Source organism: Mobula birostris, chromosome 5 (assembly GCF_030028105.1).
Source record: "Mobula birostris isolate sMobBir1 chromosome 5, sMobBir1.hap1, whole genome shotgun sequence".
Lineage (NCBI taxonomy): Eukaryota > Metazoa > Chordata > Chondrichthyes > Myliobatiformes > Myliobatidae > Mobula > Mobula birostris.
Genome location: NC_092374.1, coordinates 188284964 through 188305236, shown reverse-complemented (window position 1 = coordinate 188305236; position 20273 = coordinate 188284964). Strand labels below are relative to the sequence as shown.

Here is a 20273-nt window from a genome sequence, read left to right as displayed (position 1 = left end):
TTTTTTCTTACGTTAAAGGTCAAAATCATTTTGCTTTTTTTATTGTTGTATTTCAAAATTCACTTTGTGTTTTGTTTCTGAGGGTGTCTGATCTCCTTCAACCTGAATATTCATTAGCCTCACTCCATTTGAAATTCCAATGTGGCTATTCTTTTATCATATTCCAAACTCAAGCCAACTGTCGTAGTTTCACAACTGATTTTTAAAACTTAAAAATAAATATTCATAATACAACATAGATACAAAAAGATTTGTTGCACAAAGAGTACTGTAATTTATTTTTAAATTCTTAGTATCATCTATTCAATGTATTCGGTAGTTTTAACTTCTCTTAAACAATAGCACCACCACGACTGATGTGGCCCTCGGTGATATTCAATGTTCGAGGGGCTTTCTCACCCAACTCTGCCCCTCCACATGTGGTGGCAGAAGGAATTTAGACTGTGATCTTTCCCCACAGAGCCTTTGCATTGTCTGCACTGATCCTCAGCACATACTCCCACAGCCTGGAATATATCAGTCAGAAGCATTCCTTTACGGAAGCATTGTTGAGGATCCTGACCACCCATCCCACAATCTCTTCGACCCACTACTGTCAGGAAGGAGGTACAGAAGCCTCAGGACTAGGACTGCCCGACTGGGTAACAGTTTTGTGGAGGACAATTAAGCTTGAGAACTAAGGGTTAACAGAATCATGAGGATGGCATAATAAGAAACAGAATGGGTTGAACTTCCTTGTACTAATTTACAATAGATCATTTCATCAATGAGACATCGATTGTATAGGTGCTAATCGTCTGAGAGGCAACGTGATTACTGGTGCTTTTGGTACTCTGGTCAATGAGAAACCGATTGGATAGGTGCTAACTTTGTGTAATTTTGCTGTGCTGGACACCAACATATTTCTTGCAGACCAAAGACAAGGATCCTTGCATCTGACTCTATCTCGCAATCGTTAAAGAGGTGGAAGACCATCTCTTCCCCACCACAGATGTCCTGAGGGCAGTGTACCATGGGGATTAGATACCATGTACCAGCCAAGCGGTGTCTCAGTACGTGGCAAGTTCTGGTGATGAGGCATTCTGTGAGATGGTGCATACAGTTTGCTTGGGAAACTGACCCACAAGTCTCTGCCCAGTAGTGTCTGTAGGACATTCCATACTGACCACCGCCTGATGGACTTGTGCTCAGAAGCGTTTCCTTGGAAGAATTCTTTCACAAAGGACAGGTCGTGCGGCAACGTCCAGCTGACTGTGACGATGTACGTCAACAGGACCAGACCAGTTCTCTGCAACATTATGGACAAATAAAACCTCAGCACAGGGTGACACTTGGTGTCCATATACTTTGCTTCTACACACACCCTGATGCAGCCACAGATGGGAACAGGTTATACCTGTGCCAAGTACCACAGCACTGACAGAACATCAGACCCTGATGGCTAATTTTTTTCAAGTTACTGACAGAGAACGCCATTTCCACAAAGCCAGTTTTTCAAGTCAAGTCGCTTTTTATTGTCATTTCGACCATAAACTGCTGGTACAGTACACAGTAAAAACGAAACAACGTTCCTCCAGGACCATGGTGCTACACTAGACTACAGACCTGCACAGGACTACCTAAAGTGCACAAAACAGTGCAGGGCAGTACAATGTATTATAAACAAGACAATAGGCACAGTAAAGGACAAATTACAATATAATAATAAATGATGTAGATGTCAGTCTAGACTCTGGGTATTAAGGAATCTGATGGCTTGGAGGAAGAAACTGTTGCCCAGTCTGGTTGTGAGAGCCCGAATGCTTTGGTACCTTTTGCCAGATGGCAGGAGGGAGATGAGTTTGTATGAGGGGTGCGTGGGGTCCTTCATAATGCTGTTGGCTTTATGGGTGCAGCATGTGGTGTAAATGTCTGTAATGGCGGGAACAGAGACTCCGATGATCTTCTCAGCTGACCCCACCATCTGCTGCAGGGTCTTGCGATCCGAGATGGTGCAATTCCCAAACCAGGCAGTGATGCAGCTGCTCAGGATGCTCTCGATACATCCTCTGTAGAATGTGGTGAGGATGGGGGGGGTGGGAGATGGACTTTTCTCAGCCTTCGCAGAACGTAGAGACACTGCTTGGCTTTCTTTGCTATGGAGCTGGTGTTGAGGGACCAGGTGAGATTCTCCGCCAGGTGAACACCAAGAAATTTGGTTCTTCTAATGATCTCTAAGGAGGAGCCGTCAATGTTCAGTGGAGAGTGGCCGCTCCGTGCTCTCCTGAAGTCAACAACCATCTCTTTTGTTTTGTTCACATTCAGAGACAGGTTGTTGGCTCTGCACCAGTCCGTTAGTCGCTGCACCTCCTCTCTGTATGCTGACTGATCGTTCTTGCTGATGAGACCCACCATGGTTGTGTTATCGGCGAACTTGATGATGTGGTTTGAGCTGTGTATTGCTGCACAGTCGTGGGTCAGCAGAGTGAACAGCAGTGGACTGAGCACACAGCCCTGGGGGGCTCACATGCTCAGTGTGATGGTGTTGGAGATGCTGCTTCCAATCCGGACTGACTGAGGTCTCCCAGTCAGGAAGTCTAGGATCCAGTTGCAGGGGGAGGTGTTCAGGCCCAGCAGTTTCAGCTTTCCGATCAGGTGCTGAGGAATGATTGTGTTGAACGCTGAACTGAAGTCTTTAAACAGCATTCGAACGTATGTGTCTTTTTTGTCCAGGTGGAGGGTGGTGGCGATGGCGTTGTCTATTGAGTGGTTGGGAAGATACACGAACTGCAGGGGATCCAGTGAGGGGGGCAGCAGGGTCTTGATGTGCCTCACGACAAGCCTCTTGAAACACTTCATGATGATGGATGTGAAAGCAATGGGACAGTAGTCATTGTGACAGGACACTGAAGACTTCTTCGGTACGGGGACGATGGTGACCTTGAAGCACGTTGGAACGACGGCGCTGCTCAGGGAGATGTTGAAGATGTCAGTGAGAACATCTGCCAGCTGGTCTGCACAACCTCTGAGCACTCTGCCAGGAATATTGTCTGGTCCAGCAGCCTTCCATGGGTTGACCCTGCATAGAGTGTTCCTCACATCGGTCACGGTAAGACACAGCACCTGGTCATTGCAAGGAGAAGTGGTCTTCCTCGCCACCACGTTATTTTCCGCCTCGATCCGAGCATAGAAGTTGTTCAACGCATCTAGGAGGGAGGCATCACCAGCACAGGCAGGTGGTGTTGTCTTGTCCTTGGTGATGTCCTGAATGCCCTCCCACATGCGCTGCATATTGCCGCTGTCCTGGAAGTGGCTGTGGGTTCGCTAGGCGTCTGCACGCTTTGCCTCTCTGATGGCCCGAGACAGATTGGCCCTCACTGTTGTTAGGGCTGCCTTTTCGCCTGCTGTGAAGGTGGAGTCACGGGTCCTCAGCAGCGCATGCATCTCCGCGGTCATCCATGGCTTCCGGTTAGTGCGTGTAGTGATGGTCTCGGACACCATGACGTCATCAATGCACTTGCTGATGTAGCTAGTCACTGATGCCGTGTACTCCTCTAAGTTGGTGGAGTCGCCATCAGTTTCAGCCTCCCTGAACGTGTGCTAGTCAGTGTGCTCAAAGCAGTCTTGAAGAGCAGAGATGGCTCCTGCTGGCCTGGTTTTCACCTGCTTCTGAATTGGTCTGGAGCGTCTGACGAGCGGTCTGTATGCTGGGATTAGCATAACTGAGTAACTGAGGTGGGGGCAGGGCTCTGCCTGGTATGCATTGGGAATGTTTGTGTAAACAAGGTCCAATGCGTTTGCCCCTCTCGTTGCAAAGTCCACATGCTGATGGAATTTGGGGAGCACTGACTTGAGATTCCCGTGGTTAAAATCTCCGGTGACAATAAACAGACCGTCAGGGTGTGCGTTCTGCAGTTCACTAATAGCTCCATACAATTCACAGTTCGCCTCCTTAGCATTAGCGCTGGGGGGAATGTACACACCGACTATAAGGACAGTGGTGAATTCCCATGGTAAATAAAATGGTCTGCATCTAACACTAGCGACGAGCAGCAACTAAAACCAGCACAGAGTTCTTGCACCATTCCCTGTTGATGTAAACACACAAGCCACCACCGCGAGCCTTACCGCACAGAGCTGCATCTCTGTCGGCCCGAAACAAGGCGAGCCCGTCTAGCTGAATGGCAGCGTCTGGAACTCTGATGCTAAGCCATGTTTCCATGAAATCAAAAGCACAGCAGACTCTGAACTCCCGCCGAGTAGTCTGCTGGAGTCGGATGTAGTCCAATTTATTGTCCGGGGAGCGGACATTGGAGAGCAGAATGGACCGGAGAGCCGGCCGGCTAGGGTTTTTTTTTAGTCTAGCTCGGACCCCTGCCCACTTGCCACGCTTCTGCTTCCTCGCACACCGCTTACGACGTCTCCACTCCCAGCCACCGGCATCAGGCGACTCCGAGGACCGTAGGCCTGGTCCCTGAAGCAAGCCAAGGTTGCGTAGCTTCTCCAGCAGGTAACCATTCCTCATGAAGGTTTGTTGTTGGGCAATTTCTGTACTGTAGCAGTGTCTGGCAATGGTAGATATGAACATCGGTTGCTCTGCTGTCCATGTGCAATTTAAAAAATTATGCCCTAGTTTTAAACAAAAATTAAATTAAAGTGACCCCAGGTCCGGAGAGGCCGCTGCTGCCTCCCGCAACATCGCCTTTTGTTTTACCGTCCCAATCTGCTCCAGCCATGTTTCAGCAACTCCAAACAAGATGCCCGGCTCCTTCAGGCCGTCAGACCTGATGGTGATTGTGACATTCGATCGGTCCAGTGACCTCGCTCTGACCAATGATGGCGATTCAAATGGTCATAGATGCCGGTGAGTTTGTGAACTGACCATGGATCTGAGCACAATACAGTGACATCATGCATGTTGAATGAGGTTTAGACCGGGGTACCTCCATTGCCTGACAACAACACCTCTCTTTTCCCTTCGTTCTTCCTGATGGTTTGCCAAAGTATTCTATACAGCTCACAAACAGGGGAGAGTGAGCACCCGTGCCTGACACCTGAATTGATGGGGACGCTCTCTGTTTCCCACCGATTGATTTGGACACACTACATATGTTTGTGTGGAGCAGTCTGATGCAAATCCCAACTACCCCAACCCATTTTGGGGAGCCTTTCTATTATGATCCACCCCGCATCAGCAGATGAAGTCCTGAGAGATCAGCAACAGAGATCTCTGAGTTTTTGATCACGGTTTCTCCCCTTCCATTGTAAACACTTGGGCTATTCTCCAGTTCATCTGGATATGCAAGATGGAGTGAGTTTGACAGGTTGCATTGCATAATTCCCCAGAGAAAGTTGCACCAAATGTTGCCTTCATCCTGATGACCACCTTTGTGTGTGGCTGCATCAAGTTGTGTGTGGATCTAAAGCACGTGGACACCGAGTGTCAATATGCTGAGGTTCTATCCGTCACTGGTGTTGTGGCGGATGGGTCTGCCCTGTTCTCCGGACACATACACACGCGAGCAGACATTCCACCCTGCAAAAACTCATTTCAGGGAGTTATCACCACCATTTCACGGAGGTAGCACCCCCCCCCCGCGCAACACCATATCCGCCCCCCCACCCCCGTCAACCTCCAAGGGTGTATGTAATAATTTGTTTAGTGATTTTGTCTAATCTGTAAACCAAGTTGGGTATATGCAGCAAATGTGACATTAAAATATGTACTGAGATCTGTCATTAATATGTTCCATTGTTCTTTCCAACTTTTGAAGTTTCTTATCCATTTTCTCCTGTCTTTTCATAGGTTTATCATAGCACATCTTCATGTCTCTAAGCTCTGTTTTTAATCCTTTTAATTCAGTCAATACTTGCAATAAAGCCTTCCCTATGTCTCCATCGCATCCTATATTTTCAGTCTCTTCTAGTTCTTCCTCCTCCTCTTCATCTGTATTCTCTGCGGAATCCAATTCTGACTCTGAGTCACTTTCCCTTGCAGTGGCTGTCAGTTCTTGTAGTTTGAGTTGTATCGATTTGCGCATGCCTACTTCTTTGCGCATGCGCAATTCCGGCATCTTCTTCCCAGGGACCGCTACCGCCGCCGTTGCTCCCTGTTCTTCTGCGCCAGAGATGAAATGTGTCTCCTCTGAAGGAGATCTAACCTGAGTCCGAGGTTCCATTACTGCAGTAGGCCCTTTTTCCTTCCCATCTTGCGGCAACTTCACAACAACAGGCTTCTTCTGTTGCGGTTTGCAAGGCATATCGTAAAATGGTCTTGAGAAGTTTATAAGTAGTTTTCGGAAAGTATTTGTTAACTTTGCTTTGTTTAAACAGTACTTTGCTGATTTTTTACGGGAGAGCTGGATTTACACATCTCAATCCCACGTCATCACGTGATGTCCCCCAGGCTATGGTCTGTTTGTATGGTGCAATGTGGCTTAATGTGCTGGATCTGAGGAGTGGATATGGCCAGATCCCGATGAGTGAAGCCGATGAGGAGAGGACAACCGTTATAGGTTCCCTAGGATTCTTTCAATCGGAAAAGATGCCCCAGGGCATATCCGGAGCCCCTGCAACCTGCCCACAGGGCCTGAGGAAGACTGTGGGGGATGTGGAGGTGTTTAGAGTTTTGGCGTATGTGGATGACCGCCTGGAGTTTGGATTTGCCTTGGGGGATGATGATGCGAGGCGAGTGGCGAAGCCCGGGCGACAAAGAGTTAAAGAATTAAAACTTTCTTTGGACGAGTGCCAGGTCTGGAGAAAGAGGCAGTTCAGGGAAAAGCGACTGAAGCGAAGTGTAAAATGTGGAGGAGTTTTTGGCCAGAGGAGTTTGGTGCAATCTGAGAAAAATGACCCGACATACCAGTTGAACTTCCTGGTGTTGGAACAGACGGTGGTGGACCTGGGGTTGGAAACCCAGGTCGTCAATCAGAATGAGACACTGGGGAGAGAGGGGATTTGCACCGCTGAACTGAGCGCTTAGAAATGCAGGCTTGGAGACTAAGTGCCGCACTTTTGGAACAAACTTTGAAGACTTAGAGTCCACGCTCGTCAACGTGGAGACGGAGAACTGGAATTTCAAGCAGAAACTGCGGCCACTTACTGATCAATTAATCCAGAAAAGATTGGAAGAATTACAAGTTGGGGAAGATCAAGGAAGTGTTCTGCCTAAGGCCAACAGAAGACTGAGAGCCCGGAGAGGGGAGTTTGACTACACTTCCGAGGAGGTGAAGCAATTGAGGACAGATCTCGGAAAAGGGAAGCGGACGCTTGAAGGGAACCTGAAGATGACCATCGACAGTTTAAATGAAGTGGAAAAACTGCAAGTTGACCTGGAAGAAGTCATCGGGAAGAAAAAGCTGGGGATAAGTTCAGTGAACACTAAACTGAAGGCTGAATATCCTTTAACTGCTGCTTTTCAGGTCGGGGTGGAAGAAGCAGGTGGGGTAACTGCGTCCCAGATTGAGATGGCCAAGAAGCGTGAGTCAGAACTGCTGAGACTGTGGCAAGAGTTGGAGGAGTCCAAGAAGAAGCTGTCGTCTCGATTACAGGAGGCTGAAGAGGCTGCAGAGCCAGCCCAGGCCAAGTGCTTCAGTTTGGAGAAAATCAAACAGCAGCTACCGATCAGGGAAATGATGAAGAATACAGATTCGAAGGATGATGTGCTGGGCATGTGGTAGATGCTGCCTTTTGCTAACTTCCCGTTGATTGAGGAAGAGACCTTTGGCCCTTCTCCCACTCTGTCAGGTGTAGTGGGAAGGGCTAGCTGTGGGCGTCCTGGGCTACAACAGGACCCGGAAGGAAAAGAGGCGGGGCCCCAGACACGGGACGGGGGCTCCAAGTTGCAGTGGAGGCATGAGTGAGGGATTGAGAGGGGAGTTGGCAAGCAGACCCGAGGTATCCCTGTAGTGTTCGAGCCTTAAGTGTTTAGGTGAGGGGGTACGGAGGTCTTGGAGGATTAGGAAACTCCCAGATAGGTTGGCCTATGTAGCACCCATGGGACCAGGCGTGAGGTCCACTGTTTGGGAAGCAATGTCACTGTGTGCACCTGGATTGGATTTTTGTGTCTGCAGGAATGGTTGGCGAGTTATTTAGAAGTCATGAGGTCATGACTTTATTTGGTGGGGGGAGGGTGTACAGGGTTTCTTCTTTTATGCTACTGGCTAGGTGTTGGTACAGCAACTGACCCAGTGGGAAGTGTCCAGGCCGGTGCCGGGCGGGATTTCCCCTCGACATATATGAGCCAATAAAGCAGAGCTTTACATTTGGGAAATTAAAATCTCCCGTCACGACAACCCTGTTAGACCATAAGATATAGGAGCAGGAGGAGGCCATTTGGCCCTTTGAGTCTGCTTCGCCATTCATTCATGAGCTGAACCAATTCTTCCAGTCATCCCCACTTCCCCTCCTTCTCCCCATAGCCCTTGATGCCCTGGCTAATCAAGAACCTATCTATCTATGCCTTAAATGCATCCAATGACTTGGCCTCCACAGCCACTCGTGGCAACAAATTCTGCAGATTTACCACCCTCTGACTAAAGTAATCTCTCCGCATCTCTGTTCAATCCTGAAGTCGTGTCTTGGACTCCTCTACCATGGGAAATCACTTTGCCACGTCTAATCTGTTCAGGCCTTTTAACATCCGAAACTGTTATTACTGGATCGTTCCAGAATCTATCTCCCTATCAGCTCTTCGATGTCCCTGTTACTATTGGATGGTCGATTAAAAAAAGACCCAGTAGATTATTGACCCATTCCTGTTTATAAATTCCACTCATGACTTGCTCCTTTTCTGCAGCTGTGACACTATCTCTGATCAGCAGTGCAAGGCCCCATCTCTTTTGTCTCCCTCCCTGTCCTTTCTGAAACAACTGAAGCCTGGCAGTCTAAGTAGCCATTCCTGACCCTGAAACATCCCAGTCTCTGCGATGGCCACGACGTTATAGCTCCAAGTACTGATCCACACTGCAAGCTCATCTGCTTTGTTCATGATGCTTCTTGTATTAAAATAGACACATCTCAAACCATCTGAACACATCCTTTCTCTATCACCTGCCTATCCTCTGTCTCACACTGCCTACAAGCTTTCTCTATTTCTGAGCCACCGCCACTTCCTCTGTCTCTTCAGTTCAGTTCCCACTCCCCAGCAATTCCAGTTTAAACTCTCCCCAATAGCCTTCGCAAACCTCGCAGCCAGGATATTAGTCCCCCGGGATTCAAATGCAACCCATCCTTTTCGTACAGGTCACACCTGCCCCAAAAGAGGTCCCAATGATCCAGAAATCGAAATCCCTATGGTCTGCTCCAGTCCCTCAGCCACGCATTTATCTTCCACCTCATTCTATTCCTATACTCAGTGTCACGTGGCACAGGCAGTAATCCCGAGATTACTACCTTTGTGGTCCCACTTCTCAGCTTTTTTCTTAACTCCCTGTAGTCTGTTTCCAGGACCTCCTCCCTTTTCCTACCTATGTCGTTGGTACCAATATGTACCACAACCTCTGGCTGTTCACCTTCCTGCTTCAGGATATCGTGGATAGATAGATAGATAGATATACTTTATTAATCCGGAGGGAAATTTGGTTTTGTTACAGCCGCACCAACCAAGAATAGAGTGTAGATATAGCAATACAAAAACCCCAAGAGTCAAACACCAAAATGCAAAACTATGCCAGATGGAAAATAAGTCCAGGACCAGTCTATTGGCTCAGGGTGTCTGACCCTCCACGGGAGGACCTCCACGGGAGGAGCTGCACGTTCCATGACCACAGGCAGGAACGACCTCCCGTGCCGCCAAGTATCGTATCACGGTGGAATGTGGCCGAAGTCCAACAGTCAAAAATTCAATATCCAGTCTGCAAACATGTTCCTCGATCATAATATACCCCGGATTGCACCATCCTTTGTTGTTGCGATCAGAAACATCCTGGATCCTGGCTCCTGGGAGGCAAACTAACATCTGTGTTTTTTTTTTTCCTACGTCCTGTGGCAAAGAATTCCATGGATTCACCACTCTCTGGGTAAAGAAATTCCTCCTCATCTTCCTTCAATCCATGGTTGAAGAAGTTTGGTATGGATCTCCAAAACCTAAGGACTTTCTGCAGGGGCACAATTGATAGCATCCTGACTGGCTGCATCACTGCCTAGTATGGAAACTGTACTTCCCTCAATCGCCAGAGTGAGTGGTGCGGACAGCCCGGCGCATCTGTAGATGTGGAGGGCACGTAGTTTTGAGGAAATAGGGAGGCTACAGAAGGACTTAGACAGGTTTGGAAAATGGGCAAAGAAATGGCAGATGGAATGTGGTGTCGGGAAGTGTATGGTCATGCACTTCAGTAGATGAAATAAAAAGGTTGATAATTTTCTAAATGGCGAGAAAATGCAAAAATCTGAGGCACCACAGGGATTTGAGAGACCTTGTGCAGGATTCCCTGAAGTTTAATTTGCAGGTTGAGTCTGTAGTGAGGAAGGCAAATGTGATGTTAGCATTCATTTTGAGAGGACTAGAATATAAAAGCAAGGTTGTAATGTTTGCAATCAGAACTGTGGGAATGATTGTACTAAACGCTGAGCTGAGGCCAATAAACAACATCCTGACAGAAATATTAGTATTGTCCAGGTGACCAAGGCTACAGATCAAGTTGCCCTACACAGCTTGGTCCTGAAACTGCAGTAAATGTCCAATAACATCTGTTCATGTAATATGACTCCTCTGCTGTAATTGTCTCACTTTCACCTGCTCTACAGTTTAAATGACTATATTTTCTTTTTATTCTAATCAGCTGAAAGGGAAGAAGTGGTTGGTGTCCTTGGTTCATCAGTTTTACTGGATCCTGAAATCACCGTTGATTCCAGCAAGAATGATATCCTTTGGACTTTCAAAGCCAGCAACAAAAGCCATGATGTTATTTTGATGCACATCCCAGGTCACGCCACATGGGAACCAAGTGAACAGTTCAAGGACCGTTTACAATTCAACGCTTTGAGTGGTGCTCTGACGATAAGCAGATTAAATGCCAGTGACCAAGGAGATTACACCTTCACTGTTGATGAGAAAGAGTTGAAAATAATGGACTTGCTTGTCATTGGTAAGAAGTTTCAGATATTTGTGATTTAGTGTGTGATTTATTAACGGCAGAATCTGCCACAGAAACTATGATTTGTGATTTTTATTTCCATCACAGTCTAAGTAGGATAACCTCTGCTGTGACTCATCAACTGAGTCATCGAGAGACATTGAAGCTGGTGATATAAAAACAGCAGAATTTCTGCAGAGAATCTGATTCTCCTCTCATCACACAGTCTTACATTTTTTTAAACACAAGTGATAAATGAATAAACACAATTTCAATCGCTATAATTACCTACCAACCTCTAACATTTTGAATATTTTTAGAATTATATATTTACAATAGTCATACATCCCACCTAGTAGAATCCTTTTGAAAGCTTCAGAGCACAAACTCCAAACACCCAAAATACATCTCTTTTGTTAAAGTGCTGAAGGATGGCTCTCTGAATACAGAACTGGCCAGTATATTAACTATTGCATTGAACTGCTGCTGCTAAATTAACAAATTTCACGTCACATGCCGGTGATAATAAACCTGATTCAGATTCTGACGAAACAGACCTGTTCTGAATGATGCATTGAGACAGGGATACACTTTGACATTGTGCTAAAGCAGACAATGGCCACTTAACAACGTCCCTGATCACACCCTGAGGATTTAAATGACCACCAATCAACATGAACATTCATGTATTGTCTTCCCCTGGGGCAGAATCAGATTGTCCCAAAAGCTTCAAAACCTGGGCCTCTATACCTCCCTTCTTGACTTCCTCACTGGGAGACCAGTCAGAGTGGATCAGAAATAACTTCTTCATCCTGCTGACAATCAACACTGGAACACGTCTGGGATGAATGCTTAGCCCACTGTTGGTGACAAGGAGGCGTACAAGAGTGAGGTAGATCAGCTGGTTGAGTGGGTGACAACAACAACCTTACACTCAACGTAAGTAAGGCCAAGGAATTGATTGTGGACTTCAGGAAGGCAAAGTCGAGGGAACACTCCCCAGTCCTCATCAATGGATCAACCGTGGAGAGGGTGATCAGTTTCAAGTTCCTGTGTGTCAACACCACTGAAGATCTGTCCTGGGCCGTACATAGTGATGCAATTACAAAGGAGGCACAATAGAGGTTATATTTCGTTATGAGTTTGTGGAGTCTTGGTATGTCATCAAAGGCTCGTGCAAATTGCTACAAATGTATGTGGAGAGGATTCGATCTGGTTACATCACCGTCTGGTATAGAGGGGCCACTGTTCAGGACTGAAAAAGCAGCAGAAGGTTGAAAACTCATAATGGGCACTAACCTCCCCGATCGAGGACACCTTCAAAAGGCGATGCCTCAAAAAGACGGTACCAATAATTAAGAAGCTCTCTTAACCCAGGACATGGCCTATTCTCATTGTTACCACCGAGGATGAGATACAGGGGGCTGAAGACACACAGTCATATTTTTTTTTAAAACAGAGAGTAGTGAATCATTATGAGTTTGTGGAGTCTTGGTATGTCATCAAAGACTCACGCAAATTTCTACAAATGTACGTGGAGAGCATTCAAACTGGTTGCATCACTGTCTGGTATGGAGGGGCCACTGCTCAGGATCAGAAAAAGCAGCAGAAAGTTGGAAACTCAGCCAGCTCCATCATGGGCACTAACCTAGTATCAAGGATCCTTCTAAAGGTGATGCTTCAAAAAAATGGTATCCATCATTAAGGAGCCCCATCACCCAGGACATGCCCTCTTCTCAATGTTACCATCAAGGAGGAGGTACAGGAGCCTGAAGATACACACTCAGCATTTCAGGAACTGTTTCTTCCCCTCTGCCATTAGCTTTCTCAATGGACAATGAATTCATGAACACTCCATTACCTTTTTTTTGCTCTCTTTTTGCACTATTTATTTAATTTATTTTTTAATATACACTTTAATTTATTGCTTTTTATTATTATGTATTATAATGTACTCCTGTAAAAGCACAAATTTCATGACCTATGTCAGTGATATTAAACATGATTCTGATTTGATTCAATGATTATTTTCAGTCGCCTTAACCTGTCAGTTGAAGGTGGAGGGGCAGGTAGTGTTGAGGAAGCAGTGAGGCTGCGGGAGGACTTTGACAGATTTGGAGAGGTGTCAGATGGAATACAGTGTCAGGAATTGTACGGTCATGCACTTTGGTAGGAGAATTAAAAACATAGATTATGTTCTAAACGGGGGAAAAAAATCAAAAATCTGAAGTGCAAAGGGATTCGGGAGTCCTCGAGGACTCCTGAAAGTTTAATTTATAGGTTGAATTGGTGGAGGGGATGTTTGCATTCATTTGAAGAGGACTAGAATATAAAAGTAAGGATGTAATGCTGGTGCTGTATAAATTACTGCTGAGGCCTCACTCTGAGTATTGTGATTACCTTTGGGCCCCACACTTAAGAAAGGATGTGCTGACGTTGGAGAGGGATCAGAGGAGTTTCACAAGAATGATTGCTGGAATGAAAGAGTTATCATATGAGTAGTGATTGAAGTTTCTGGGCCTATACTCAGAGGAATTTAGAAGAATGGCGGGGCAGGGGGGGATCTCATTGAAACCTATTGAAAGTTGAAAGGCCAAGATGGAGTGAATGTGAAGAGGATGTTTGCTTTCGTGGGCGAATCGAGGACCAGAGGACACAGCCTCAAAAGAGAGGGATGTCCTTGACGGCTCAGGCTGAGTGACCTGGACAAGAAATGTAACTCAAGAAATAATCATAGACACAAAATTGGCATCTTTGAATGTGAACAGTGTGAAGAGAACAGTGTGATGTGTCAATGCCTTACAGTAACTGGCCAATGTGAGTTTTTTACAGGAAGGTGGGCAAACACACTCTGCATCTACCAGAGTTGGTTGTGATGGTGGCCCCATGGTCTGTCTGTGTGTTTGGGGGCAACGATTGACATCCTTTTGGCTGGGAATTCTGTTACAGGGTGACACCTTCTCAATTACACCCAAGTCAGAGAGGTGGTTGGGGGGGGTGGCTCCTTGTGGCATACATAATGTACTGAAACACTCTGCTCTGGTTAATTAACACGTACACCTCACCCGTGCGGAGCGAGAGACTGGCCATCCTCGAGCCGCTCCCACCACTGCCGGTGACGTCACAGCTGGTCATTCTGGTTGGTGACTTCAACTGCATCATCGATGCAGCTGGTAGTGCCGACAGCAGGCTGGACAGCACCTCCAGATCCCTGATGAAAACAGTTAAAATAGACAAGCTGCACAATGCCTTCAGCACCCCTTCAGAAGGATGGTGATGGTTTACCGACTGAGTTGTACTCGGCTACGTGGGACTGATGGGCCCTGAACCTGCTGGAAGTGTACAATGCAATACTTCCAGCTGGCAGCACGTCAGACTCCATGAGGAAGGGCAGCATTCCCCTCACACGAGCAAAACAGGGAAAGGGGTGACATCAGAAACTGGAGACCCATTTTACTGTTGAATGTCAACTACAAGATCCTGTCCAAGGTCATCACCAATTGCGGCAAGTTTGTTCTGATTCACCTGACCAAACCTGTGCTGTACCTGGTAGGAAGATCTCCCCCACAATCTCCATCAGCACAGGAGCACCACAGGATCTGTGTGCTTCACCCCTGCTCTACTCACTTTACACTGACGACTGTGTGTCTAAGTACAGCTCCAACGCCACTTTCAAGTTCGCTGACGTAGACTGAGACAAATGTGATAAATCAGCCTCTACTTCCTCAGGGGTTGGCAAAGATTCAGCATGACATCTCAAACTCTGACAAACCTCTATATGTGTGTGGTGGAGAGTATATTGTCTGGTTGTGTCACAGCCTGGTCTAGAAACACCAATGCCTTTGAATGGAAAATCCTCCGAAAAGTATCAGATATGGTCCAGTCCATCATCAAGGAAATCCCTCCCAACCACTGAGCGCATCTACACAGAGTGCTGTTACAGGAAAGCAGCATTCATCATCAGGAACTCCCACCATCCAGGTTGTGGCCTCTTCTCACTGCTGCCATCAGGAAGAATTACAGGAGCCTCAGGACTCACACCACCAGGTTCAGGAACAGTTACTACCCCTCAACCATCATCAGTCTCTTGAACCAAAGAGGATGACTTCACTCAACTTCACTTGCCCCATCATTGAAATGTTCCCACAAACAATGGACTTGCTTTCAAAGACTGTTCATCTCATGCTCTTGATATTTATTGCTTATTTATTGCTATTATTTTTTTTTATATTTACACAGTTTTTGTCTTTTGCACATTGAATGGGGGTGGTCATTCTTTGATTCATTCGTGTTTATTGTAGTTACTGTGAATGACCACAAGAGAATAAATCTTATTGTTCTATATGGTTACATATATGTACTTTGCTAATAAATTTACTTTGTATTTTGAACTTTGAATGATTGCCTGGACTGGACTGGGAAGATAAAACTGAAATTGGGACTGTGGGGAGGGCTCTCTCTATCAATATCTGGGAAGAACCTGGTCATCAGGTGTGAGGGGCTCTCAGGCTGCTGTACTTGGTGCAAGTGTTGCCCATATCCCGCTCCTCCAGCTTGAGAATCCATCGAGTTGTTTTCAGGTTCATCTGGGGGTCTGAGATGGAGTGGGTGAGGCGCAGATCATAATACGCAAATCCCTGTATAGTGGGAGCAAAAATTTACCCGATGTCACCCTCACCCTGATGACCATCTTCATGTGTGGCTGCACCAGGCTGTGTGTGGAACCTAAATACACGGGCACCAGGTACCACAATGTGCTGAGGTTCTGCCTGTCCCCTGTGTTGCCAAGGTGATGAAACTGAGGGATGTTCCTGAAAAGGGGATGAATGAACTTCAGAGAAATCTGAAGGTGAGGCAATTCAGCTTCCTGAGAGATGGAGAATAGAGAAATTTGAAGCCAGTGAATTGACAGTTTTGGAGCCAGTGTAGATCAGAAGCACTGGGATCAGGCTTGAACAGGTATAGTGTGAGAGTGATGGATCAGCCAGAGTTGATGAGGGGTTTGAGGTGGGAGGCTGGGCCGGAAAGAATTTTCACAACAGTCTAGTCCAAAAGTCAAGTTCCTGTAACCCCAGTAAAGAGTGGCACAATATCCATTCAGTATTATGTTCTCATTTGCTGTAGTTTCACAAAGTTCACTATTTAGGTGTTTCACAGCCACCACATTTTAAATGAGTACAATTGATTTTATTAACAGATAAAGTTAAAGAAGAGGTTGGTCTCCTTGGCTCATCAGTTTTGCTGGATCCTGAACTCAAAGTTGATCCGAGCAAGAGTGAAATAGTTTGGACATTCATCAGCAGGAACATTTTGCATCATGTCCCAGGTCACGGCTCAGTGGAACTGAGTGACCAGTTCAAGTTTCGTCTGCACTTTGATACTTCTAATGGTGCTCTGACTGTGAATGGAGCAGAAGATGGTGATCAAGGAGATTACACCTTCATTGTGGATGGACAAGAGCTGAGAATAATACAACTGCGCCTCTTCGGTAGGTAGCTTTATGTTTCATAGAATGTACAACATCGTTCAGGCCATTTGGCCCACAATGTTATGCTAACCTTTTAACCTATTCCAAGAAACATAGAAAATAGGTGCAGGAGTAGGCCATTTGGACCTTCGAGCCTGCACCGCCATTCAATTGTCATCATGGCTGATCATCCAACTCAGAACCCTGTACCGGCCTTCCCTCCATACCCCCTGATCTCTTTAGCCACAAGAGCCATATCTAACTCCCTCTTAAATATAGCCAATGAACTGGCCTCAACTGTTTCCTGTGGCAGAGAATTCCACAGGTTCACCATACTCTGTGTGAAGAAGCTTTTCCTAATCTCGGTCCTAAAAGGCTTCCCCTTTATCCTCAAACTGTGACCCCTCGTTCTGGACTTCCCCAACATCGGGAATAATCTTCCTGCATCTAGCCTGTCCAATCCCTTTAGGATTTTATATGTTTCAATAAGATCCCCCCTCAGTCTTCTAAATTCCAGAGAGTGTAAGCCTAGTCGATCCAGTCTTTCATCATATGAAAGTCCTGCCATCCCAGGAATCAATCTAGTGAACCTTCTTTGTACTCTCTGTCTGGCAAGAATGTCTTTCCTCAGATTAGGGGACCAAAACTGCACACAATACTCCAAGTATGGTCTTACCAAGGCCTTGTACAACTGCAGTAGTACTTCCCTGCTCCTGTACTCGAATCCTCTTGCTATGAATGCCAGCGTACCATTCGCCTTTTTCACCACCAGCTGTACCTGCATGCTCACTTTCAATGACTGGTGTACAATGACACCCAGGTCTCATTGAACCTCCCCTTTTCCTAATCGGCCACCATTCAGATAATAATCTGTCTTTCTGTTTTTGCCACCAAAGTGGATAACCTCACATTTATCCACAGTAAATTGCATCTGCCATGACTTTGCCCACTCACCTATCCTCTTAGCATCCTCCTCACAGCTAACACTGCCGCCCAGCTTCGTGTCATCCGCAAACTTGGAGATGCTGCATTTAATTACCTCATCTAAGTCATTAATATATATTGTAAACAACTGGGGTCCCAGCACTGAGCCTTGCGGTACTCCACTAGTCACTGCCTGCCATTCTGAAAAGGTCCCGTTTATTCCCACTCTTTGCTTCCTGTCTGCCAACCAATTCTCTATCCACATCAATACCTTACCCCCAATACCATGTGCTTTAAGTTTGCACACTAATCTCCTGTGTGGGAGCTTGTCAAAAGCCTTTTGAAAATCCAAATATACCACATCCACTGGTTCTCCCCTATCCACTCTACTAGCTGCATCCTCAAAAAATTCTGTGAGATTCGTCAGACATGGTTTTCCTTTCACAAATCCATGCTGACCTTGTCCGATGATTTCATCGCTTTCCAAATGTGCTGCTATCACATCTTTGATAACTGACTCTAGCATTTTCTCCACCACCGATGTTAGGCTAACCGGTCTATAATTCCCCGGTTTCTCTCTCCCTCCTTTTTTAAAAAGTGGGGTTACATTAGCCACCCTCCAATCCTCAGTAACTAGTACAGAATCTAAAGAGTTTTGAAAAATTATCACAAATGCATCCACTATTTCTTGGGCTACTTCCTTAAGCACTCTGGGATGCAGAACATCTGGCCCTGGGGATTTATCTGCCTTTAATCCCTTCAATTTACCTAACACCACTTCCCTACTAACATGTATTTCCCTCAGTTCCTCCATCTCACTAGACCGTCGGTCCCCTACTATTTCCGGAAGATTATTTATGTCCTCCTTAGTGAAGACAGAACCAAAGTAGTTATTCAGTTGGTCTGCCATGTCCTTGTTCCACATAATCAATTCACTTTTTTCTGTCTGTAGGGGACCTACATTTGTCTTAACCAATCTTTTTCTTTTCACATATCAACAAAAGCTTTTACAGTCAGTTTTTATGTTCCCTGCCAGTTTTCTCTCATAATCTTTTTTCCCTTTCCTAATTAAGCCCTTTGTCCTCCTCTGCTAGATTCTGAATTTCTACCTGTCCTCAGGTGAGCCGCTTTTTCTGGCTAATTTGTATGCTTGTTCTTTGGAATTGATACTATCCCTAATTTCCCTTGTCAGTCACGGGTGTAATACATTCCCTGATTTATTCTTTTGCCAAACTGGGATGAACAATTGTTGTAGTTTATCCATACGATCTTTAAATGCTTGCCATTGCATATCCACCGTCAACCCTTTAAGTATCATTAGCCAGTCTATCTTAGCGAATTCACATCTCATACCTTCAAAGTTGCCCTTCTTTAAGTTCAGAACCTTTGTTTCTGAATGAACTATGTCACTCTCCATCTTAATGAAGAATTCCACCATATTATGGTCACTCTTACCCAAGGGGCCTCTCACGACAAGATTGCTAATTAACCCTTCCTCATTGCTCAATATCCAGTCTAGAATGGCCAGCTCTCTAGTTGGTTCCTCGACATGTTGGTTCCAAAAACTGTCCCGCATACATTCCAAGAAATCCTCTTCCTCAGCACCCTTACCAAATTGGTTCACCCAATCTATATGTGGATTGAAGTCACCCATTATAACTGCTGTTCCTTTATTGCACACATTTCTAATTTCCTGTTTAATGCCATCCCCAACCTCACTACTACTGTTAGGTGGCCTGTACACAACTCCCACCAGCGTTTTCTGCCCCTTAGTGTTATGCAGCTCTACCCATACTGATTCCACATCCTCCCGGCTAATGTCCTTCCTTTCTATTGCATTAATCTCCTCTCTAACCAGCAATGTTACCCCACCTCCTTTTCTTTCATGTCTATCCCTCCTGAATATTGAATATCCCTGAATGCTGAGCTCCCATCCTTGGTCACCCTGGAGCCATGTCTATGTGATCCCAACTATATCATATTCATTAATAACAATCTGCACTTTTAATTCATCCACCTTTTTACGAATGCTCCTTGCATTGACACACAAAGCCTTCAGGCTAACTCTTACAACACTCTTAGCCCTTATACAATTATGTTGAAAAGTGGGCCTTTTTGATTTTTGCCCTGGATTTGCCGGCCTGCCACTTTTACTTTTCACCTCACTACTTTTTGCTTCTACCCTCATTTTACACCCCTCTGTCTCTCTGCACTTGTTCCCATCCCCCTGTTGTGAACTAACCTCCTCTCTCCTAGTCTCTTTAATTTGATTCCCACCCCCCAACCACTCTAGTTTAAAGTCACCTCAGTAGCCCTCGCAAATCTTCCCACCAGGATATTGGTCCCCCTAGGATTCAAGTGTAATCCGTCCTTTTTGTACAGGTCACACCTGCGCCAAAAGAGGTCCCAATGATCCAAAAACTTGAATCCCTGCCCCCTGCTCCAATCCCTCAGCCACGCATTTATCCTCCACCTCATTGCATTCCTACTCTCACTGTCGCATAGCACAGGCAGTAATCCCGAGATTATTACCTTTGCAGTCCTTTTTCTCAACTCCCTTCCTAATTCCCTATATTCTCCTTTCAGGACCTCTTCCCTTTTCCTACCTATGTCATTGGTACCTATATGTACCACGACCTCTGGCTCCTCACCCTCCCACTTCAGGATATCTTGGACGCGATCAGAAATATCCTGGACCCTGGCACCGGGGAGGCAAACGACCATCCGGGTCTCTGGACTGCGTCCGCAGAATTGGCTATCTGACCCCTTACTATCGAGTCCCCTATTACTACTGCCCTCCTCTTCCTTTCCCTACCCTTCTAAGCTAC

The 20273-nt window shown here is 46.0% G+C and overlaps 1 protein-coding gene across 4 annotated transcripts in view; it reads left to right on the top strand.

The window, feature by feature from the left end:
* Window positions 1-20273, top strand: part of LOC140198142 (uncharacterized) — a 188439-nt gene that overhangs the window by 29455 nt on the left and 138711 nt on the right. For 3 of the 4 annotated variants that reach the window (XR_011886108.1, XM_072259107.1, XM_072259106.1), the window contains exons 2-3: window positions 10761-11066; window positions 16252-16542. Coding sequence is in view for 3 of the 4 variants with exons in the window: in XM_072259107.1 (XP_072115208.1) it covers window positions 10761-11066; window positions 16252-16542 (597 nt within the window). In the remaining variant the exon portion in view is untranslated. Of the gene's footprint in view, window positions 1-6013; window positions 6166-10760; window positions 11067-16251; window positions 16543-20273 lie in introns of those variants that run through there. The other variant, XM_072259108.1, reaches the window with a different exon arrangement.